The 24,664-nt window shown below is 53.9% G+C and overlaps 1 protein-coding gene and 2 long non-coding RNA genes across 3 annotated transcripts in view; 1 reads left to right on the top strand and 2 right to left on the bottom strand.

Annotated features, from left to right (window-relative positions):
• C1H1orf159 (chromosome 1 C1orf159 homolog) overlaps positions 1 to 23,364 on the bottom strand; it is a 29,723-nt gene extending 6,359 nt beyond the window's left edge. Inside the window, 4 exon segments of the mRNA XM_077981664.1 lie at positions 1,555 to 1,630; positions 2,675 to 2,768; positions 3,224 to 3,336; positions 23,317 to 23,364. Coding sequence (XP_077837790.1) covers positions 1,555 to 1,630; positions 2,675 to 2,746 — 148 coding nt within the window. The 5' untranslated portion in view covers positions 2,747 to 2,768; positions 3,224 to 3,336; positions 23,317 to 23,364.
• LOC144337344 (uncharacterized) lies at positions 7,962 to 17,809 on the top strand. The gene is made up of 3 exons (XR_013410339.1): positions 7,962 to 8,516; positions 16,636 to 17,335; positions 17,422 to 17,809. It is a non-coding gene; the product is annotated as an uncharacterized LOC144337344 (long non-coding RNA).
• LOC144337339 (uncharacterized) lies at positions 9,228 to 17,818 on the bottom strand. Its single transcript, XR_013410326.1, has 3 exons — positions 17,174 to 17,818; positions 16,315 to 17,118; positions 9,228 to 9,304 (listed from the first exon to the last, which is right to left on the bottom strand). It is a non-coding gene; the product is annotated as an uncharacterized LOC144337339 (long non-coding RNA).
• Positions 23,365 to 24,664: the final 1,300 nt, after the last annotated feature.

Here is a 24,664-nt window from a genome sequence, read left to right as displayed (position 1 = left end):
CGCGCGGTTGTGACAGGGGCCGCTCCGCGGATGCACCTCTTGGGAGAACGGAAGCCCACCCACTCAGTCCTCCCGGGGCAGAGCCGCGTTCTCCCAGCGCTGGGGCAGCCTCTGTCTCCCGGCATCTCCTGGCACAGGGCTCAGGCGGACCTCAGTGAGGCTCACTCTGACCTGAGAGTCTCTTGCCCCGGAGGCCGAGGAATGGAGTCCACGGCAGGGAGCCCAACACCAGCTCTGCGCTGTCCCCAGAAGTGCCCACTGCCTCCCCGAGCAGACACGTGACCGGACTTCTCTATGAGCTGCCAATGGCGGGGCCATACGCAGGGAGAAGTGCATCCAACACCGAGGCCTGGCCCCTCTCCACATGCGCCTGACGGTTCCCACCCTGCGCCCGTACATGGGGCCACCTCGGCCCTTGGACCTCACGACCCGCTGGCCCGGCCCCTCCATGGGCACCGTGACTGCTGCATAGTTGCCTGCGCCCACGCAGTGCCTGGGGTGCACGATCCCTCACGGGAGACGCCAGCCCCCAGCACTCCTGCTGCCATGGGGGTGAGTGGGGTGGTTTCCACCTGGCCACCAGGGCTTCAGCCTCAGAGCATGAGGGGCTCCAAGGTGCTCAGTTTCCTCCCAGTCTCTCTGTTCTCCCTCAGAGCGGTGCCCCCCTCCTCCTCCTACCCCGCTTGCACCTCAGATGTCACTGCCTTCCTGCAGCCTCCCCAACTCCCACACCCAGCCTCAGACCCCCACGCCCAGCCTCACTGGCTGCCTCACCCTCCATCTTGGCCATGCCCTCCTCACAAGGCCCCTGGGTCCCCAGGAGCAGCCCCTCTGGGTTCTTCCATCATGGGAGGGCTGGACCCCCAGGATGAGAGTGCCAAGGCCCTTGGAGGGACAGCCTGGACATCTCAGCCCCAAGTCCACCACGGCCCCACTGGAGACCACCCCAAGGGCTGCCAAGGAGAGGCCCGTGCACCTTCTCACTCTGTCCTCCCCTCCCCTGGCTGCTCCCACTGGCTGCCCCCACCAGCCTCGACCTCCCGACGTCCAGCTGCCCCCAGGTAGTCCCTTCTGCAGCCTCCAAGAACCTCCAATGAACAGGGCCTGCCCGTGGCGCACTGACACAGGCATCCTCTGGCAGCATCCCACTCCACGTACAGGGGCCAGCAGCACCTCTGCCCGAGCACGGACAGGCAAAAATGTCTCGGGCTTTGCCAAAGGCCTCTAGAGCCAGCACTGCCCCCATGAGAATGGCTGAGCTCATGGGCCGCTCCCCCAGACCCTTCCCCCAGCACCTTTCTGTTCTCAGCTCCTGCCTCTGCTCCCAGCCCTCTGCTGGGCCAGTCTCCTCACTGGGCCAATGCTCAAGGCTGCCCGCCAGGAAGGAGGCTCAGCTGTCCTTCCCCAAGCTCCGCAGTCCTCGCCGTCCCATCCACTCCCCCTGGCCCCGCAGAGCAGATGAGCACTGTCCTTGTCACCGAGGGGAGGGACCTCGGCACACACGCCAGTGGCTCAGTGGCTGGTCTGGAATCTGTTTGGGACAAAGTCGCTTACCTGGGCCACACAGGCTTGCGCCTGGGCAGCTGGCGTTGACGCCCACCACATCCACACAGCACTCGGGCAGCTGGGCCTGGAGGGGACACAGAAGTGAAACTCCAGGACGCACCTGCCAGGCAGGCTCGTACCCAGAGCAGCAGTGGCTGAGGGGTGCCGTGTGAGCACATCTCGACATCCACAGCTCCAGCCTCTTCTGGAGTCAGCTTCGGGTGGCCCTCTGTCCCCTGTGGGCCTGGGAGCAAGGAGGGGACTCATGGCCACAGTGCACATCCCTGTGGGACCCTGGGTGGGCGGTCTCCAAGGAAAAGCTGGGCCTGGAACAGAGTAAACCACCCCCACGAGGTGGCACCCGCAGGCCGTGGCAGTGCCACCGACATTCTCTGCAATTCTCTGGACACCCCTCCATCACAGGTTTCCAGCCTGACCCCACAGAGGAAGTGCCTGGGCCTGGCTGGCATTTCAGGGGACGAATTCACGCCTGGGTGCCCAGGTGCTGCACAGGTGCACTGGGTGCTGGCATTTACGGTGTGTGTGAGGGCCCATTCCTTAACCACAGGCAGGCTGGACAGGCCTGGGGGGCTCAGGGTGCCCTCAGCTTGTGTGTTGATCACAGCTGTGCTGTTGCTCGTGACCTGAATGCAGTGAACGGTGAGGGCGTCCAGGGGTGACGTGGAGTACGGGAGAGAATCCACACCGCCAGGGAGAGGTCCAGGTCCAGTCCCTCAAACGCCCCAGCCAGGTTGGCTAGGGGTCCCCACCCCCCACCACTCCGACTGGGAGTCGGGAACCGCTGCAGCTACACTCCCGGATAGCAACGTGCGGCGGGCTGTGCCATCACCGCTGGCAGAGCTGCTCCCAGTGCGGGTCACGATGCCTCACCATGGGGGCCCCGCCAGACCCAACCATTCCTGAGCAGGTGCTCACCAAGCAGGCAGTGCAGGGCTCCCCTCTGCGAGGCACAGGCCCCTCTGACCCCAGCAGTGGCCCCGGTCAGCACCTCTGGGACTGGGACATCAGTGTCCTAAAGGTTGAAGGGTTAGACCCCTAGGGGAAGGGCCCACCGCCCTCCTCAGAGGCCCTGGCTTAGGCCGCGTGGACACGTGACGGGGGCACCTACCATGTTCTCCATGGACTTGCTCGCAACTCCCACCAGAAGGGCAGCCAGGAAGGCGAGGTGCCGCAGCGCCATGCCAGGAGCGGATGCGCAAGGCCTGCAACAGTGAGGAGGGCGCAGAGCCAAAGACATGGGGTGGGGCCGGGGCAGCGGGGGTGGGGCCAAATAGAGATGTTGGCGGGGCGGGCCGAGGCAAGGAGGGCGGAGCCAAATGGAGATGAGCGGGGCTGTGGTGGGGAGGGCGGGGCCAAATGGAAGTGGGTGGGGCTGTGGCACGGAGGGTGGGGCTAAGTGGAGATGGGCTGGGGCTGAGGCAGGGAGGGTGGGGCCAAATGGAGATGGGCGGGGCTGTGGTGAGGAGGGCGGGGCCAAATGGAAGTGGGTGGGGCTGTGGCAGAGGCAGATGGCTGAGTCAAATGGAGATGGGGCAGGGCCATGGCAGGGGTCCAGGGCCATGATGGAGAGGGCGGGGCCAAATGGAGGTGGGACGAAAGAGTGAGGGCTTGGGGCCTTTGGAGGCACGGGTGGGGCGAGGTGTAGGCGGGGCCTTACCTGCCCCTCCAGGATGGGGGATACCGACATCAGCCCTTTGCCTGCCCTGGTGGTCAGGGGTTAGCTCTGGGAGCTCATGGGTTCAGCTGAGCCGTGCAGACCCGGGCCCAGTCCTGCAGATGAAGGCAGCAGGTGAGACCGTGGTCACTCGAGGGCAACCCATGTGGGCTGTGGCCTACAGTGCGGGGTCTGGGTCCAGTCTGGGCCTCTGTCTACACCCTTGCTGGTCCCTGGCTGTCGAGCAGAGCGTCCTGGAGGGGCCGTCCCTGGGCTGTGGGGGCCTTGGCAGGGCTGTCTCCACGAGCATTTCCCCCGAGCTGGCCTGCTGGCCTCCTGCGGGTGAGAGTGCCTGGGATACAGGCCCTTGGCCTGGCCTTTGCTCAGGGAGCAAGCACGGAACTCAGTGGCCCAGGCTGCACGCAGTGGGCACCGGTCCTCCCGCACAAACCCCTCTCTCCCGCACTTGCCAGCCACAGGACCTGGCGCCATGGCCCTGCCTTCCTAAGTAAAGGGAGGAGACGCCTGCCAGGCGCACAAACCCTCAAGTGGTATCACTGCACTGGCTCAGGGGCCTCCCTGGCAAGTTACCCTGAGAGGGGCTGAGGCCAAGCCAGGCCTGTGGAGCTCCTCTTGATGGCCTAGGCCAGGGGTCCTTGGACAAGGGCTGTGAGCAGCAGGGAGACTGAGGCCCTGGAGGACACAGACCCAATCCCTGCCACAGGGATGTTCCACTCTGTCCCCCACTCCATGCTGGATTCAGGTCATGGCCTCACAAACTGACCAGGCTGCCTAGGTGTGAGCCTGCTGGAGGACTCTGGGAGGTGGGGGTGGTCGGAATTTTTGAACTCAGGAGTTGGAGACCAGCCTGGGCAACACGGCCAGACCCCGTTAAAGTTTACAAAAAGTTTAAAATTAGTTGGGCCTGGTAGCGGGAGCCTGAGGTCCCAGCTACTCAGGAGGCTGAGGTGGAAGGATCACCTGAGCCCAGGGGTGGAGGCTGCAGTGAACCGAGACTGCACCACTGCACTCCAGCCTGTGCAAGGCAAACTCCATCTCAAAAAAAAAAAAAAAAAAGCATGCTTTTCTCTAATTCAGCTCCTCCTCTCTCTGACGTGAAATCCTTCAGATGGAACGTGTTAAAGTCACAGACATGCTGCTCGCCCCACCCACAGAGTGTGATCAAGTCTGTTTTTCCTTTTGTCCCTTTAACATTTGCCCGGCAGAGTCCGTCTTCCTCTGCTTGGTGGAAAACTCCAGACATCACAGACCCTTCTGCTCCCTCTCTGGTTAAAGGGTGTCCTGAGTACCACATTAAGTCACAAAACATCATTTTGATTCAGCAACCAGAAGACCAAGATTTCAACCAACACTTTCATCTGCTATTGAGTCAACTCTACAGAGGTGTACTTTACATACAATAAACCACATCCATGTCAGTACACAAGCGGGTGAGGGTGACCACCCCCTTGAAGCTGCCACCACAACTGGGACGGCGCCTGGTCCCACGCAGCTACCAGCGCTCGCTGCGGCCCCCAAAAGCCTGGGCTCCCAGCGCCCAGGAGTTGACGGGACTGCAGCCGTATCTTCTAGAGTCTTATACAAAGGGGCTGCACACACTGACCTTCAGATCCTTCCATGTTGTTTTATCTGCACTTTCTTCCTTTCCACAGCCGAAGGATTTTTCCACCGTGTGGCCAAACATCGCCACCATTACCCATCGCCTGCCGGTGGGTGCCTGGGCTGCTCCCAGTTCCTGGTGACTGGATGAAGCTGCGGCAGAGGCCCTGGCACATGTCCTCATGTGGACGTCTGTCTTCATTTCTCTTGGGAGCAGAGTGGCTGGCCCACAGGAAGGTGCACATTTAACTTTCTGAGAAACTGTAGCCATCTTCCACAGGGGCTGTGCTGTTTGCCCTCCCACTGGCAGTGCGGGTGCACACAGGGTGCCATGCACGTGCGGGATCTTTGCCCTCCCACTGGCAGTGCGGGTGCACGCAGGGTGTCATGCACATGCGGGAGTCTGTGTTGTTTGCATTTCCCCGAAGACTAACGATGGCATCTTTCCATGTGCTTATTAGCCACTTATACATCTTCTTTTCTGAAGTGTCTGCTCATATCTTCTGCCCATTTTGTTTAATCGGGTGGAGTTGTAACATACACTTTTTTGGTGGGGTGGGGTGGGGTGGCGGATAGGGCCTCACTCTGTCGCCCAGGCTGGAGTGCAGTGGCGCCATCGTGGCTCACTGCAGCCTTGACCTCCGGGGCTCAGGCGATGCTCCTACCTCAGCCTCCCGAGCAGCTGAGACTATAGGTGTGCGTCACCACCGCGCTCGGCTAAAACACATGTTCTTCATCAGATTTATGTATTGCAAATATTTTCTTCCATCCTGTGGTTTGTCTTACCATTTTTTTTTCTTTTTTGAGACGGAGTCTCGCTCTGTCGCCCGGGCTGGAGTGCAGTGGCGCAATCTCGGCTCACTGCAAGCTCCGCCTCCCGGGTTTACGTCATTCTGCCTCAGCCTCCCAAGTAGCTGGGACTACAGGCGCCCGCCACCATGCCCAGCTAGTTTTTTGTATTTTTAGTAGAGACGGGGTTTCCCCATGTTAGCCAGGATGGTCCCCATCTGCTGACCTCGTGATCCGCCCGCCTCGGCCTCCCAAAGTGCTGGGATTACAGGTGTGAGCCACCGTGCCTGGCCCCTGTCTTATCATTTTCTTTTTTTTTTTTTGAGACGGAGTCTCACTCTGTCGCCCAGGCTGGAGTACAGTGGCCGGATCTCAGCTCACTGCAAGCTCCGCCTCCCGGGTTCACGCCATTCTCCTGCCTCAGCCTCCCGAGTAGCTGGGACTACAGGCGCCCGCCACCTCGCCCGGTTAGTTTTTTGTATTTTTTAGTAGAGACAGGGTTTCACCGTGTTCGCCAGGATGGTCTCGATCTCCTGACCTCGTGATCCACCCGTCTCGGCCTCCCAAAGTGCTGGGATTACAGGCTTGAGCCACTGCGCCCGGCCCCCGTCTTATCATTTTCTTATGGACATCTTCTGAAGTGCAAACATTTTTAATTTTAATGAAAGTTTTAATAAAATTGAATGCATCCATTTTTCCTTTTGTGGTTCTTGTTTTTTGTGTCCTAAGAAATCTCTGCCTTGACCTCACGGTCACTAAGATTTACTGCTTTCTTCCAGAAGTGTTACGGTTTTAGTTTTCGCATTTTGAGTCACCTTTGTGTATGGTGAAATGCAGGTCAAACGTCATTTCTTTCCTTATATATAAACAGTTGCTAAAAAGACTTCTTTCCATGTGGAATTATGTTGATATCTTTATTGAAAATCAATGGACTACAGATGTGAGGTCTATTTCTGGGCTTTCTATTCGGTTCCACTCACCTGTGTGTCTCCTCTTCAGAGATACCGTGGCTGACTGGATTACTGACGCAGTAATTCGAACAGAAACTTTGAAATCGGCTCTGCTTTCCTTAATTGCTCTGGCAGTTCTAGGTCACATGTGTTTCCTATTTTAGACTCATTGTTTCAATTCCTACAAAAAAGCCTACTGCGATTTTGACGGGAGAGCTGAGGTGTGAACAGGATTGAGTCTTTTCATCAGGGACATGCTGTCTCTTCATCCCTCCACGTCGTCTTCAGTGTGTCTCAGCAGTGTTTATAGTTTTCAGTGAACAGGTCTTATGTATCTTTTATCAAGGTAATTACTAAGTATTTTACTTTTTGTTATTACAAATGGAATGGAATTTCTGATTTCATTTTCCAATAGTTTGCTGCTACTATATAATGATAAAATTTTGCACATTAACCTTGATTTCTGGAATCTTGCCAAATTCACTTAATAGTTCTAGCAATTCTCTGTAGCTTTCTTAGGGTCCTCTACATAAATAATCATGTCATCTACAAATAAATACAGTTTTACTTCTTCCTTTCTAATCCTTGTGACTTCAATTTGCCTTTTTTCTTACCTTATCGCAGTGGCTGGGACTTTGAGTATAATGTTGGACAGAAGAGTGCGAATGGGTGTCATCCTTGTTCTTGATTTTAGGGATAAACTGCTCAATATTTCGGCATTAAAAGTACAATGTCTAGTGTCGGTTTGTCATAGATGTCTGTGTATCAGACTCAGGGAGTTTCCTTCTAGTCTTAGTTTGCTGAGGTTTATTTTAAAAAATCATAAAACAGGTATAAATGTTTCCAAATGTCTTTTCTGCACCTATTTCACTGTTCGTCCTTCCCTTCTTTATTCTAGTGACATGGTGGTGACAAAGATTGATTTATGAATCAAAACAACCTTGTATCACTGGGATAAACCATGCTTGGCCGAGGTGTGCTGCCCTCTTAGGCTATTGTTGGATTTCACCTGCCAATACCTTCTTAAGGATTTTTTTTGTTGTTGTTGTTGAGACAGAGTCTCGCTTTGTCACCCAGGCTGGAGTGCAGTGGCCGGATCTCAGCTCACTGCAAGCTCCGCCTCCCGGGTTTGCGCCATTCTCCTGCCTCAGCCTCCCGAGTAGCTGGGACTACAGGCGCCCGCCACCTCGCCCGGCTAGTTTTTTGTATTTTTTTTTTTAGTAGAGACGGGGTTTCACCGTATTAGCCAGGATGGTCTCAATCTCCTAACCTCGTGATCCGCCCGTCTCGGCCTCCCAAAGTGCTGGGATTACAGGCTTGAGCCACCGCGCCCGGCCTTCTTAAGGATTTTTGCCTGTGTTCATGAAGGATAGTGGTCTATAATTTTTTTTTTTTTTTTAGATGTCTTTGTCAGGTTTTGGTATTGGGTTATATTGCCTCATAAAACCAGCTGGGAAATATGCCCTCCTTTTTTAAAGAGAGACAGGGTCTCACTCTGTTGCCAGGCTGGAGTGTAGTGGTGCTGTCATAGCTCACTGCAGCCTTGAACTCCTGCAATCAAGGGATCCTCCCACCTCAGCCTCCCAAAGTGCTGGGGTTACAGGGAGGAGTCACAGCACCCATTCCCTCTCCTCTTTTATTTCCTGAAAGATTGTGTAAGAATATTGTGATTTCTTCTTTGAATGTTGGCTAGAATTCACCAGGAAACCATGTATGTATGCCAGGAGTTTTCTTGGTAGGTAGGTTCTCTGGTAATGAATTCAATTTCCTGAACAGAAAGAGGGCCATGCAGATTTCCATCACTTTTGACCAGTTACATTCTTCCAAGAGTTTATCCATTGCATTGAAATTGCTACATTTACTGGCCTAAAATCGGTCATAATAGTCACCTAGTATTTTGAAACATGGTCTCCCTCTGTCACCCAGGCTGGAGCACAGTGGTGTGACCTCAGCTCACCACGGCCTCAGTCTCCCAGGCCCAGGTCATCCTCCCACCTTGGCCTCCCAAGTAGCTGGGAACACAGGCAAATGCTGCCACACCTGGCTAATTTTTTGATTTTTTTTTGTAGAGACAGGGTCTCACTATGAAATAAAACTGAAATACAATGTTGCCAGGGCTGGTCTTGAACTCCTGGGCTCAAACAATCCTCCTGCCTCGGTCTCCCAAAGTGCTGGGATTACAGGCATGAGCCACTGCGCCCGGCCTATCTTTCTATTTGTTTGCTTTTCAGACAGGTCTCTCTCTGTCGCCCAGGCTGGAGTGCAGTGGTGCGATCACAGCTCACTGCAGCCTCAACCTCCTGGGCTCAAGCGATCCTCCCACCTCAGCCTTCTGAGTAGCTGGGACTACAGGCTCGAGCCACCACGCCCAGCTCATTAAATTCTTTTTTTTTTTTCTTTTTTGTAGAGATGGGGTCTCCTTATAATTCCCAGTCTGGTCTCAAACTCCTGGGTTCAAGCAGTCCTCCCGCCTATGCCTCCCAAAGCGCTGGGATTACAGGTGTGACCCACCTCACCTGGCTCTCATTTCTTAAAATTGACCATTCTTGGTAGAGGTTTGTCAATCTTTCCAATCTTTTAGGGAAAAAATCAGCTTTTCATATTGTTAAGTTTTTCCATTTTTTCTTTCATGCTTGTGATGCCATTGATTTCTGTATTTTTCTTTATTTCCCTTTTTGTTTTTTTTTTTTTTTTTTTGAGACGGAGTCTCGCTTTGTCGCCCAGGCTGGAGTGCGGTGGCGCGATCTTGGCTCACTGCAAGCTCCGCCTCCCGGGTTCTCGCCATTCACCTGCCTCAGCCTCCGAGTAGCTGGGACTACAGGCGCCCGCCACCATGCCCGGCTAATTTCTTGTATTTTTAGTAGAAACGGGGTTTCACCGTGTCAGCCAGGAGGATGGTCTCGATCTCCTGACCTCGTGATCCACCCGCCTCGGCCTCCCAGAGTGCTGGGATTACAGGCGTGAGCCACCGTGCTCGGCCGCCTGGCCCCCTTTTTTGGCTTTGGGTTTCTTTCTTTTCCTAGCTTCCGGAAATGAATCTCAGGTCTCCGCTTTCATGCCTTTACATGCACTTACAGCTGTAGAGTTCTAAGTACTGCTTCAGCTACATCAGCAATTCTGATGTTATATTTTCATTATCATTCAGTTGGAAATATATTTTCTTCTGTTTTTTTCCCCACCCGAGTTGGAAATTTTTTTTTTTTTTTAAACAGAGTCTCGCTCTGTCGCCCAGGCTGGAGTGCAGTGGTACAATCTGGGCTCACTGCAAGCTCCGCCTCTCGGGTTTTTAAGCAGTTCTCTGCCCCAGCCTCCCGAGTAGCTGGGATTACAAGTGTGCGCCACCACGCCCAGCTAATTTTTTGTATTTTTAGTAGAGATGGGGTTTCACCATGCTGGCCAGGCTGGTCTTGAACTCCTGACCTTGTGATCCACCCGCCTCAACCTCCCAAAGTGCTGGGATTACAGGTGTGAGACACCGCGCCTGGCCCCAGCCTGGAAATATTTTCTAATTTCCCATTTGAGTTCTTCTTTGACCCAGGGTTTATTCAAAAGTGGGTTCATTTCCAAACATTTGAGTTTTTCCTGTTTTATTTGTTGTTGATTTCTAATTTAATTCCTTTGTGCTCAGAAAGTGTACTTTGTATGATTCTTTTTTTTTTTTTTTTTTTTTTTTGAGACAGAGTCTCGCTCTGTAGCCCAGGCTGGAGTGCAGTGGCCAGATCTCAGCTCACTGCAAGCTCCGCCTCCCGGGTTCACGCCATTCTCCTGCCTCAGCCTCCCGAGTAGCTGGGACTACAGGCACCCGCCACCTCGCCCGGCTAGTTTTTTTTTTTTTTTTTGTATTTCTTAGTAGAGACGGGGTTTCACCGTGTTAGCCAGGATGGTCTCGATCTCCTGACCTCATGATCCGCCCGTCTCGGCCTCCCAAAGTGCTGGGATTACAGGCTTGAGCCACCGCGCCCGGCCGTATGATTCTTTTAAAATTGGTTGGAACTTGTTTTAGGACACAGCAGTTGGTCTGTGCTGGAAAACGTACCATGTGCACTTTGGTTATTTACTATGTGTAACTTTTGGTTTTTGTTTTTTTTGAGAAGAGTTTTGTTCTTCTTGCCCAGGCTGGAGTGCAATGGTGTGATCTCGGCTCACTGCAAGCTCCACCTCCTGGGTTCACGCCATTCTCCTGCCTCAGCCTCCCAAGTAGCTGGGATTACAGGTGCCCGTCACCACACCCAGCTAATTTTTGTGTTTTTAGTAGAGATGGGGTTTCACCATGTTGGCCAGGTTGGTCTTGAACTCCTGACCTCAGGTGATCCACCTGCCTTGGTCTCCCAAAGTGCCTGAATTACAAGTGTGAGCCACCAAGTGCAGCCTGATATGTTACTATAAATACCACTTAAGTCAAGATGATGATAGCGTTATTCAGATCCTCCATGTCTTCAGATGTTTCTGGTCTACTGTTCTAAGAATTGGAGAGAGAGAGAGATTAAAATCTCCTCCTATGATTGTGGGATTGTCTATTTCTCCCTTTAATTCTGTTGGATTTGCTTCATGTATTTTGAGGCTCTGTTATTAGGCACATTCATAACTGATGTCTTCCCTCCCCTGCTTTCCCTCTGGTAACACTCTGTATCTTGAAACTGATTTCGTGTTACATAAATATAGCCACTCCAGGCTGGGTGCGGTGGCTCATGCCTGTAATCCCAGCAATATGGGAGGCCAAGGCAGGCGGGTAATTTGAGGTCAGGAGTTCGAGACCAGCCTGGCCAATGTGGTGAAACCCCATCTCTACTAAAAATACAATAATTAGCTGGGTAAAGTGGTGCGTGCCTGTTGTCCCAGCTCCTTGGCAGGCTGAGGTGGGAGAATCGCTTCAACTCAGGAAATGGAGGTAGCAGTGAGCTGAGATCAAGCCATTGTACTCCAGCCTTGGAGACAGAGCGAGACTCCATCTCAAACAACAACAACAAAAGCCACTCCAGCCTGATTATATACATACACATACACGTGTATATATGTGTGTATATGTATATATGTATATGTGTGTGTGTTTGTGGTTTTTGCAGTCACTTTCAGCCTACCTGTGTTTTTTATATTTAAAGTGTATCTTTTAGCTGGGTGTGATGGCACACGCCGCTAATCCCAGAGACTCTGTATCAAAAAAAAATTTTTTTTTTAAATCTCACAGACTCAGTCTATCAGTTCACGGTCTATCGGCCCAGGGTCTGTCGGCCCAGGCTCTGTCGGCCCAGGCTCTGTCCGCCCAGGCTGTCGGCCCAGGCTGTGTCGGCCCAGGCTCTGTCCGCCCAGGCTCTGTAGGATCAGGCTCTGTCGGCCCAGGGTCTGTCAGCTCACGGTTTATCAATCAGCTCACAGTCTTGACAGTGCTGTGCTGTGTGTGATCTGTTATTTTTCTCTGGCTGCTTTCAAGATTTTAAAAGTTAAGGCCGGGCGCGGTGGCTCAAGCCTGTAATCCCAGCACTTTTGGGAGGCCGAGACGGGCGGATCACGAGGTCAGGAGATCGAGACCATCCTGGTTAACACGGTGAAACCCCGTCTCTACTAAAAAATACAAAAAACTAGCTGGGCGAGGTGGCGGGCGCCTGTAGTCCCAGCTACTCGGGAGGCTGAGGCAGGAGAATGGCGTGAACCCGGGAGGCGGAGCTTGCAGTGAGCTGAGATCCGGCCACTGCACTCCAGCCTGGGTGACAGAGCAAGACTCCATCTCAAAAAAAAAAAAAAAAAAAAAAAAAAGATTTTAAAAGTTAATCTTTAGTTTTTAATCGTTTTGGGGCTGGGCATGGTGGCTCACACCTGTAATCCCAGCACGTTGGGAGGCCAAAGCAGGTGGATCACCTGAGGTCAGGAGTTCGAGACTAGCCTGGCCAACAAGGAGAAACCCCGTTATCTACTAAAAATACAAAAATTAATTGGGTGTGGTGGTGTGGGCCTATAGTCCCAGCTACACGGGAGGCTGAGGCAGGAGAATCACTTGAACCGGGAGGTGGAGGTTGCAGTGAGCCGAGATCGCACCACTGCACTCCAGCCTGGGCGACGAGAGCAAAACTCCATCTCAAAAAAAAAAAAAAAAAAAAAAAAAATTTTTGAAGTGATGGGTCCAGGTATGGTTTTATTCACATTTATATTGTTTGAGATTCTTAAAACTATAAACTTATGTCTTTCACCAAATTTGAAAGTTTCTGGTTACTGTTTCTTCAAGTATTTCTTCTGTCAGCTGTGCCTCTCCTCTCCTGGACTTCTGTAATTACCTGCATGTTAAGACATGTCCATATCTCCCTACAGGTCCCTGAAGTGTTAGACATTTCATCGATATTGCCCTACAGGTCCCTGAGGCTCTGTTCATGGTTTTGTTTTGTTTTTTTTCCTCCAATCACTTCCACCCTCTCTCTCTCTTTTTTTTTTTTTTCACAGATTGGACAATTTCTATTCCTCTGTCTTTGAGGACTCTGCCTATTTTCTCTGTTATTTCTCTTCTGTTATATTCATTTGGTGAATTTTAAAATTTCAGATCTTGGCTGGGTGCAGTGGCTCACACCTGTAATCCCAGCACTTTGGGAGGCTGAGGCAGGTGGATCACCTGATGTCAGGAGTTTTAGACAAGCCTGGCCAACATAGTGAACCCCCTCTCTACTTAAAAAAAAAAAAAATCGCCGGCCGTGGTGGCAAGTGCCTGTAGTCCCAGCTACTCAGGAAGCTGAGGCAGGAGAATCACTTGAACCCGGGAGGCGGAAGTTGCAGTGAGCCGAGATCACACCACTGCACTCCAGCCTGGGTGACAGAGTAAGACCCTGTCTCAAAAAAAATAAATAAATAAAAAATAAATAAATAAATAAACAAAATAAAATTTCAGATCTTGGTTTTTTTGTTTGTTGTTGTTTTTGTTTTTGAGACAGTTTCGCTTTTGTCCCCAGGCTGGAGTGCAGTGGCACAGTCTCGGCTCACTGCAACCTCCGCCTCCTGGGCTCAAGCGATTCTTTGCCTCGGCCTCCCAAAGTGCTGGGATTACAGGTGTGAGCTACCACGCCCAGCCAGATCTTGTATTTGTTTAACCTAAAATTCCCATTTGGCTCATTTAAACATGTTTCCTCTGCTGAGATTTCCGGCACTTTGTTCATTCTGCGTGCATTTCCCCTTTCTTCACTGAGCACAGTCCCTAAGCCTGCTCCAAAGTGCTTTTCTGATGACCCCAGCAGCTAGGTCAGAGCACGATTCATGTCTGTCGTCTTTCCCTTCGAGAAGGGCACACATTTTCCCGGCTCTTCATATGTTAGTTTGAACTGCATCCCACACATTGCAAACGTCACATTGTGGAGACACCGGATTCTGAGATATTCCTCTGAAGAGAATCCATGTTTCTACTTAGCAGGCAATTAATTTCATTAGATTCAAACTGCAAACGCTGTCACACCTGCGGTGAGGGGTGGCTCAGGTCACTGCATGGCACGGGGTGCATGCAGGGGTCAGGGGTTTGCCAGAAACGAGTGGCATCTACACACAGGACTCCTCCTCTCTGATTCCTTCTGGGGCTTCTACTCTCATTTTCGAGTGGCTATGGGTGCCTCGCTCCTTCCCCTGCCTGCTCCTGGAACGAGGAAGGTAGCGTACTTTCTTTTTTGTTTGTTTGTTTTTCGGAGACACATTCTGCCTTGTTGCCCGGGCAGGAATGCAGTGGCGGCGATCCTCTCACCCCAGCCTCCTGAATAGTTGGGAATCAGGTAATGTTCTAGTCTTTTGTAGACACTGTGTTGCCCAGGCTGGTCCTGAACACCTGGCCTCAAGTAATTCTCCCGTCTCAGCCTCCCAAAATCCTGGGATTACAGGAGTGAGCTGCCCGGCCAGATAGTAGACTTTTTACTTTTTTTTTTTTTGAGACAGAGTCTCACTCTGTCACCCAGGCTGGAGTGCGGTGGCAAGATCTCAGCTCACTGAAGCCTCTGCCTCCCAGGCTCACGCGATTCTCCGGCCTCGGCCTCATGAGTAGCTGGGATTACAGGAGCCCGCCACCACGCCTGGCTAATGTTTTGTATTTTTAGTAGAGACGGGGTTTCACCATGTTGGCCAGGCTGGTCTCCAACTCCTGACCTCACGATCCGCCTGCCTCAGTCTCCTGAAGTGTTGGGATTACAGGCATGAGCCACTGCGCCAGGCCGAGATAGCAGACTTTCTGTCAGTGCATTAGTCACCTCACACTATCATGTGGGGACTGTGGCTGCTCTCAGGGCAAAGATGCAAAAACAGGAAACTGTGCTGGCTGCTTCCTTCAAGTCTAAACTTGCCTCCAAAATTTGCCCCTCTCCACAGCCCTCAGGGAGCCGTTTCTCATACTCTGTCCAGGGTTATAGTTGCGCCATGGCAGGGTCACTCTGTTAGAAGTTTATTCTTTCGCACTGGAAGAAAAACCCCATCGTATGGCTTTCTGTATCCAGAAACCAAAAGTTTCCAGACGGTGGGCACTGGTGTTGCTTCCCAGGGGCTCAGCTCTGGGCAGTAACAAGCCTGCGGTCTGGACATGGTGGCTCACACCTGGAATATCAGCTGCCTGGGAGGCTGATGCGAGGGGACTGCTTCAGGCCAGGAGTTCGAAGCCACAGTGCAGGTGCATTCAAGCTGGTCGAGCCAGGAATGCAGCTGCACTCCATCCTGGGCAACAGAGCGAGGCCCTGTCTCAAAGGAGACAAAAAAGCTTTGGCAGCACAGAAAGTGGAGAGCACGGGCTGAAAGGACGAGTCTCTTTGTGCTACAGATCCTGGGTCTCCAAGGGATGTAAACCTGTTCACTGTCCAACAACAGCAGCAATCAACACTTACAGACCACCTGCCACGTGCCAGACCCCACGCAAAGGGATCTGTCTTCACTAATGTCAACGATGCCTCTTATCGCCCCACTGTAAAGATAAGGAAAAGACTTGAACAAGACCACACAGTGAGTAGGCGGCACGGATAGGCCCAGGCCAGGCCCTCTGACTCCAGAATAAACTGGTGTCTGACAGTTTTCAACTGCAACGTTCAGCAAATATGTTCAGCATGTCTGGCCAACTACCGTAAAATTGTATAGAAATTCTCAATTTAAGAAGTAAAGGCCAGGAGCAGTGGCTCACACTTGGAATTCCAGCACTTTGGAAGGCTGAGGCTGGAGGATCGAAGGCAGGAGTTTTGGGACCAGCCTGGGCAACACGGCGAAACCTTTACAGAGATCAGCCAGACGCTGGCACTCGCCTGTGGTCCCAGCTACGCGGGAGGGAGGTGGGAGGATAGCTTGAGTCCAGGAGGTTGAGGCTGTAGTGAGCCATGATCGCGCCACCACACCCCAGCCTGGATGACAGAGCAAGACATCTCAAAAAAAAAAAAAAAAGTAAACGCATTGGATTTAAAAAATAAATAAATCCTTAATATTAGACTATTAACTAAAGTAAAAATAATAAGTGTGGGCCGGGCACGGTGGCTCATGCCTGTAATCCCAGCATTTTGGAAGGCTGAGGTGGGCGGATCACGAGGTAGGGAGATCAAGACCATCCTGGCTAACACGGTGAAACCCCGTCTCTACTAAAAATACAAAAAAAAAAAAAAAAAAAAAAATTAGCCGGGCGTGGTGGCGGGCGCCTGTACTCCCAGTTACTTGGGAGGCTGAGGCAGGAGAATGGCATGAACCCAGGAAGGTGGAGGTTGCAGTGAGCCGAAATCATACCACTGCACTCCAGCCTGGGCGACACAGCAAGACTCCATCTCAAAATACATAAATAAAATAAAATAAATAATAATAGTAAGTGTGTTGCAGAATTTTCCAGCATACCTAGAAGTGAAATGTATGCCGACGAGAGCACGGAGTGTAACTGGAGTCTGTTCGCTAAGGTTCTGTGAAGCACAGGAATATTTTTAAAGATGGATTACAATAAGCTAAACGTGCATATTTAATCTCCAGAGGAACCACTTAAAAAACAACACAAAGAGGCAGAACTAAAAAGTCAGCAGAAGAGATAAAATTGGATTAAAAAACACAACTCAATTCACCTACAAAAAAGGAAGGAAAAAGGAGGAGCAGGGAAAAGTAGGTGGAAAAATAAAATCGAACATAAAGATGGGGGACTCCAACCCAAACACTCTAATATCGGCATTAAATACAAATGGCTAAATCTTCAATTAAAAAGTATCGATTAACGTCACTAACTATTAGGGAAATGCAAACCAAAACCAAAATGAAATACTACTCCATACCCATGAGAATGGCTATTACCAAAAATACAGAAATAAATGTTGGCGAAAGCATGCGGAGAGAATGGAACCCTTGTGCACGCTGCTGAGAATATAAAATGGTGTGAAAAACGGTATGTCAGTTTCTCAAAAACTAAACACACACACAGAATTAAACACAGAATTACTCTATGACCCAGGTACTTTACTTGTGGGTCTACACCCCAAAGAACTAAAAACCAGGACTCCAAGAGATGTCTGTACAACCATGTCTTAGCAGCACTGTTCACCACAGCCACCACGCCTGCAGCATGGCCCACCACGGCCACCACGTCTGCAGCATGGCCCACCACGGCCACCACGTCTTCAGCATGGTCCACCATGGCCACGCCTGCAGCATGGTCCACCACAGCCACCACGTCTGCAGCATGGTCCACCACGGCCACCACGTCTGCAGCATGGTCCACCACGGCCACCACGTCTGCAGCATGGTCCACCACGGCCACCACATCTGCAGCATGGTCCACCACGGCCACCACGTCTGCAGCATGGTCCACCACGGCCAGCACGTCTGCAGCATGGTCCACCATGGCCACGCCTGCAGCATGGTCCACCACGGCCACCACGTCTGCAGCAGCATTGTTCACCACAGCCAAAAGGTGGGGGCAAGTGTCCACCCACAGATGAATGGATAAACCAAACGTGGTCTATACACACAGTAGAATATTCTATAGTCCTGAAAAGAAACTTTGGATGCATGCTACAACAAGGATGAACCTTGAAAACACTATGCTAAGTGAAAGCAGCTCATCACAATAGGAGAAATACCGTATGATTCTACTCATGAGGTTCCCAGGGTCGTCTGTCAAATTCATGGAGACAGAAAAGACAATGGTGGTTACCAGGGGCTGGGGGCAGGGAGGAACGGGGAGTTGGTGTTTAATGGGAACAGTTTCCTTTCCTTTCTTCCTTTTTAAAATGTCTTTCTTTCTTTCTTTTAGAGACAGGGGTTTGCTGTTGCCCAGGCTGGAGTGCAGTGGTGCGATCGCAGCTCACTGCCATCTTGAACTCCTGGGCTCAAGCAACTCTCCCGCCTCAGCCTCCCAAGTAGCTAGGACTACATGCCTGCCACCACATCTGGCTAATTTTATTTTTATTTTTCGGTAAAAAGGGTGCCTTGCTGTTTCCCAGGCTGGTCTTGAACTCCTGGGCCCAAGCGCTCCTCTCTCCTGCGTGTCTTAATGCATGTACACTGGATAAACACGCGTGTAACATAGGACCCATGTTCACTGAGAGGTGAGACATTTACATGTAAGACAATGAGGCCCTGTATGGCCAAAGGTGAGGCGGGGCCTGGAAGTCACGCCAGTCACATCCTCTATGGACCTTCAGAACCAGTCCGTGGTCGGCGGTGTCTTACCAGGAGGAAGTTACCGACAGTGATGCTGTAGTTATGGCCGGGAAACAGGGAGTCAGTCAGCGCCTGGCAGCAAGCCATCACTGTTTCCATTCCGCTCATCTCAGGCCAGTGCCTGCTTAAATGCTAGAGAAAAGGAATCCCCTGGGCACGTTCCCAAGAAAAACACCACCTGCCCACCAAACATGTGCACAAAAATAGGCCCAAGGTCTTCAGACGCTGGAAACCCACCGGAGCGCCCTCAGAGACCACGAGCCCGCAACAGCGCGTCCCACAGCAGTTCCTCGTGCAGCGCCTCAGAGGAAACTCCAAAACGGTTCTCTGTGTGAACCGTGGCAGACGCAAAACCGCCCACACATGTGACTCCTAACACTCAGAGTCAGCGCTCTGGTCCTGCGCGGCAGGCAGGCACTGGAACAGCCTGCGAGCCGGCCTCCGCGGGTCTCAGGCAGATTCTCCATCACGACAGGAGTCTGGGTTACGCAGGTGACTCCTTTGTCAAAACAAGTTAACTGGACACAAGCTCTGTGTGTTTCACTGCATATAAATTATGCCTCAGTAACTAAATAAACGCATTTTCTATTTTGAAAATCTCATTGGAGCCACAAAGCTACATAATGGGGTGAAAATTTCTACAAGTCAATGTAAAAGTTAGTGAGAATTTAAATTGTGCTATACACTGTTTCACCACCCTTATTTTCCCTTAGAAGAACTGGTTTCAGGGCAGGTGTGGTGACTCTGGCCTGTAATCCCAGCATTCTGGGAGGCTGAGGTGGGAGGATCGCTTGAGCCCAGGAGTTCAAGACCAACCTGGAAGTGAGATCTCATCTCTACCAAAAAAAAAAAAAAAAAAAAAATAGCTGGGCTTGGTGGCACATACCCGTGGTCCCAGCTATTTGGGAGGCTGAGGTGAAAGCCTCTCTTGAGCCCTGGAGGTCAAGGCTACAGTGAGCCACGATGGCACCACTGCACTCTACCTGGGCGACAGAGCCAGACCCCGTCTCAACAACAAAAAAGAATTCGTTTCAATGAAAAAATGATGGCTCAGGTCACTGTGATTTTAAGTAAGTATCATCTTGCAAAACCACCCTGTAAAAGCAACCACCGGCTGGGGCAGTGGGTAGACCACACCCACGCTCACCGTAACGCCAGCCTCCCGGCAGCAGTCACTGCACAGGGAGGCGGGAGGGCCCGCTGGCGGGCTTCTCACGCTGCCGAACCCCGGTAAACACAGCACCAAGGGCCGGCTGGAGCTTCCGCTGCACCCGTGTAGCTAATGCTGGTCATCTTCAGAGCAAGCAAAGGAAGCCAACGTGAAACGTAGCTTTAAGGGCCCAGTGAGAACTGTCTGGGAGCCTTAAACGCAGGCCTCTCTATCTAAAGATCCCCTCTCCTGCTTTGATAGAAAACAAATACCGCGAACCCCTTGATGGGCTGTGAAGGAGACATCCCCCTTTGTTGAGGTGCACGGTAGACGCTGCCCACCTACCCGTGGGCTCAGCACACCCAGTCGGGCTGTTGCCGTAGGTGGAGCAGGGCAGGATCGGGCCCACCCCCCACCAGGAAAGTCAGGCCAGCATCAGGTGATGGTCAGGTGGCTGTTAACTGTCTCTCCAAAAGAACTGGTTGCAGCCAGCGCCAGGGAAAGGCAGCTCCCAATAGCTAGAAAACACCCGAAACTGGTAGCGTGTGCACTGAGAGGCAAAATGGCGGCGTGTAACTGGTCTATGACCTTCCAGGGACGTTTGACAGGCAAGGGAAGAACGCCTCAGGTGAGCATGAGCACTACTCCAGTGAACACACGGCGCATGCTCCCTCCCTCCAGGGACCACATGGCGCATGCTCCCTCCCGCAGGGCGCACACGGCGCATTCTCCCTCCAGCAGGGCGCACACGGCATATGCTCCCTCCCTCCAGTGAACACACCGCGCATGCTCCCTCCCACCAGTGACCACACAGCGCATGCTCCTTCCCTCCAGGGACCACACCGCGCATGCTCCCTCCCTCCAAGGACCACACGGCGCATGCTCCCTCCCGCAGGGCGCACACGAGGCATTCTCCCTCCAGCAGGGCACACATGGCGCATGCTCCCTCCCGCCAGTGAACACACCGCGCATGCTCCCTCCCACCAGTGAACACAAGGCGCATGCTCCCTCCCTCCAGGGACCACACCGGGCATGCTCCCTCCCTCCAGGGACCACACCGGGCATGCTCCCTCCCTCCAGTGACCACACCGCGCATGCTCCCTCCCACGTGCAGCAGGCTGCTGCGTGGGTGGACAGCCCACCCTGAGGAAGGATCAGGGAAGAAGGGGTGCAAGACCCTAGACGCCTGCCAGCGTATAAAACCCTAAGTCAAAAGGTGAAACCACGCACCTGATCTCTCACAGTGCCAGCCTGGCCCTCTTCCAAGGGTACTTCCTTTCATTCCTGCTCTAAAGCTTCAACTTTCACTCCTGCTCTAAAACTTGCCTCAGTCTCTCCTTCTGCCTCATGTCCTTCCACCGAATTTTTTCTTCTGAAGCGGCGAGATTTGAGGCCACCGCTGACATACTTTGGGGCCGCAACTCAGATACATTCTGCAGGTAACAGAGCTCTGCGGGCTCACCTGAGCTCCATGCTCCATCTCAGCACACACAATCCTCAGCCGGAGTGGTGAGAAGCGGTGGCTCTTTCTTTTCTTTGTGAAACAGGCTGGAGTGCATCGTTGTGATCTCGGCTCACTGCAGTCTCCACCTCCGGGGCTCAAGTGATCCTCCTGCCTCAGTCCCTCGAGTAGCTGGGACTGTTAGTGGCAGAACATATCCCACTTCTGACACCAAAGCACGCTAGCAGCAGTGAATCTCAATTCTTCCCTCCTCGGAAGAAAGAATTTGAGCGGCAGGAGGCAGAAGAGAGCCAGGCAGTTTTACAACAGGAGCAACAGTTGATGAAGAAGCTTTGGAGCAGGAATGACAGGAAGTAAAGCACCCTTGGAAGAGGGCCAGGCGGGGGACCTGAGAGATCAAGTGCGTGGTTTGACCTTTGACTTCGGGTCTTCTACCGGCAGGCTTCCGGGGTGTGTTACTTCTCCCAGTTCTTCCCTCGGGGTAGGCCATCCTCACGCACGGCTGCCAGCACTTGGGAGGAAGTATGCGCAGAGTTTACTGGAGTTGTGCCCACGCTCCCTCTAGGCCTTCTTTTTTGAGACAGAGTCTCGCTCTGTCACCCAGACTGCAGTGCAATGGTGCAATCTCGGCTCACTGCAACCTACCCCTCCCGGGTTCAAGCAATTCCCTCCTGCCTTAGTCTCCCGAGTAGCTGGGACTACAGGCGAAGGCCACCACGCCCAGCTAATTTTTGTATTTTTATTAGAGACGGGGTTTCACCATATTGGCCAGACTGGTCTCGAACTCCTCGCCTTGTGACCCGCCCACCACCACCCCCCGGCCTCCCAAAGTGCTGGGATTACAGGTGTGAGCCACCACGCCCGGCCAAGGCCGCCTTCACTGACCAGCCAAATGTCCCTGGTAGAGGGGCCCTCTTCTGCCCTGCTCATGTCTGACTAGCAACCTACTTTAACGGGCCACAGGCGCTTGCCACCATGCCTGGATAATATTTTGTATTTTTTATAGAGACGGGGTCTCCCTATGTTGCCCAGGCTGGTCTCAAGCGATCTCACACCCCAGCACCTACAGCTGTTCTTTAAATGAGCTACCCAATAAGTCAAAGCTAAGGTGGAGAGCAGCGGCAAGGCAGGGAGGGGCTGGGAAGTATCTCGGGGGTTCCCGGGATGCTGCCCGTGGACCCCAGCGCTGAGGTGACTGCGCGTGGAGACACCTGCCTGACCGGCTTTTAGGAGGAGTACTGGGGGCAGGATGTGTGTGTGTCAGGAAAAGAACGTTTCTGTATAATTCATAAACATGTATGTTAAAAACAACGTGGCCATGACGCATCCTGGCTGAACGCAAACGGGGAACGGAAACCTGAGTAATTGGGCTCATCACTGAGCATCCCGGGCGGCTGCCCCTACTCCGGGGCTCGGTACCGGCACCCTCTGCGAGGACGACGGTTTCCCAGGTTAAGCCATCAGGAAACGGGAAGACGCCTAAGAATGATACAATGGACTCTGGAGGAAAGGGTGGGAGGGGGCGAAGAATAAAAAACTACAAATAGGTTGCAGTTTGTACTGCTCGGGTGATGGGTTCACCAAAATCTCTCAAAAATCACCACTAAAAAGCTTACCCATGTAACCAAACCACCTGAGCAGTAACCTACGGAAAAATAAAAGAGGAAGACGCAGCTCTGCCTTCTCTGCACACTGTGGTAATACTAAGAAAAACGAAAACCAGAAACAGGGTGCCAAGTTTGACATCCTGAAATTTAACAGGACGAGGCGGGTAAGAATTCAGTCACAAAGTAGTTTCCCAGGGAAGAAGCCGCGTTTGCTTTGAAACGTGGTAACAAATGCACCCGAACACCTGGGCTTAAATTACACTCAAACATCGACTCGCTGCCACCGCAACGACGCGCTCCTGAAAGACAGCCCACCCACTAGCCCTCGGCTACTGCAGGTGACAAACGGACAAAAACAAATCCCAAAGCCTCGCGGGAAAAAGACCCGAATCGTGGCCGACTTCTAGGACACCGGGGACCACCGGGGACCGCCGGGGCCCCCACTCCCGGCTGCGAGGAAGGAGAGGCGAGCGCGCCTCCTTTCTTCTCCGGGGGGCCCGTCCTGTTCCCTCCCCAGGGACCCCTTCCCCTGTCCCGGGAGCCCCTCCCCTCCCCAGGGACCCCCTCCCTTGTCCCGGGACCCCCTCCCCGCCCCTCCCTGGGCTCCCCCTTCCCTCCTCAGACGCCCCTTCCCCTCCCCAGGCGTCCCGCTCGGCCTGGGCGCCTCTCCCCAACAGGACGCGGCCAGGCTTGCTGGGAGGCGGCGACGAGGACGCGGGCCCAGGCGCGGACGGCTTCTCCGCGCGCTGAACGATGGGGGACGTGCAGGGGGCGTCCCTCGGGCCGGGCCGGGCCGCCGACCTTTGTCTGCCTCTCGCGCTCCCTGCGCCGACCCAGCCGCCCAGACTGACCCCGGCGCCCCCACCCGCTGCCTTCACGCCCGCCCCCAGCCCCTCACTCACCCGGGCGGCCTCCGAGTTTCTCTTTCGTACACCCCGCCCTCAGGCGGCGGCGCCGCGCCCCCTGGGACTTGTAGTCTTTCTTCCGCCCCGGCCCCGGCGCCAGGCCCCGCAGCTCCCACAGAAAACTACAACTCCCGGAGGCCCGCGCGAGAGCCGCCCTCGCCCGGTGGTACCGTCGCGCGAGGCCGTGGGTGGGGTGCCGGGGCGGGGCGCGGAGCGCCCTGGGAAATGTAGTCCTGGAAGACCCGGCGTACGATTCGGGCCACCCCCCGATAGGGAGGGACTACATTCCCCAGGATTCCTCGCGCGCCGGCTGCTTGGCGTTGCCGGGAGACGGGGCGGGGCGTCGTCGGGGTCTCCCGGGCGACGGCCCAACAGTCGGCGTCCTTAGTGTTCCGCAGGTTTAGGCGGAGGCGGAGCGTTTGGGGGCTGCCGGGGCGGTGGCTTCGGCTTCGGCTTCGGCTTCGGCTTCGTCTGCACCAGGTTTGGCCGCGGGCGCGCGGAGCCCCCGCCCTCCAGACCCACGGAGCGCCCCGAGCGCCTCGCGAGCCGCCGCCAAATGCGCCCGAGGTCCGCGGCCGGCGCCTGTGCTGGGACCTCGGCTGCCGGGGTCGGAGCGCGGCGGGAGAGACCCCGGCTCGGGTGCGGGGCTAGGACGGCTGGGACCTGGAGGGCTCCCGGGGCTCCGCATCTCGGACGGGCCAGGGCCCTGCGGCCTCAGGACGCTCCCCCGTGAGTCTCGGCTGTCCCGGGGTCCGGGTGGCGTCGCTGCCGCACAGGCCGGGCGCGTGGGTTTCTCCGGGACTCTGCCTCTGAGCCACCCTCGGAGGAAAAGGACCGCTCTGCGCGTCCCGCGGCTCTCGCAGCTTTCGGCGAACACCTTTAAAGGAGCTCCCCGAAGGAACTGGGGGCGTCCGTCCGCTCATCAAAGGCTTGGGTCCTGTCGGTGTCCCCGGGCCCTCTCCTGGCTGGGCCAGCGCACAGGGTTGGGGGCCGCTGCAGGTGTCCCGGGGCCCCCAACCTCCCCAGACCCCCCAACCCCCTAGGATGCCCCCAGATCCCCCAACCCCTCAGACGCCCCAAACCCCCAGACCCTCCAGCTCCCTTGGCTCCCGGGAGCTCCTAGGCCCACCCTGCGTGCTCTCTGGGGTTGTTCCCCGTTGGTGGACGCCGCTTCCGGATTCCCTCCCAAGTTTAAACGCCAGAGATTTCAATGGAAATAAAGCTCCCATCTTAACAGCGTGAGGATGATTTCTAAACAGGAGTATTGGGGACAGGTGGGGAAGCCACGCTTATATCTTCTCTTTAGAAGGACAATGTTCGTCTGAGGGTCCATCCCAGGGTTCCC

Source organism: Macaca mulatta, chromosome 1 (genome assembly GCF_049350105.2).
Source record: "Macaca mulatta isolate MMU2019108-1 chromosome 1, T2T-MMU8v2.0, whole genome shotgun sequence".
NCBI lineage: Eukaryota > Metazoa > Chordata > Mammalia > Primates > Cercopithecidae > Macaca > Macaca mulatta.
Note: the sequence above shows the minus strand (reverse complement) of the source record. Positions and strands in the feature narration are given on the sequence as shown.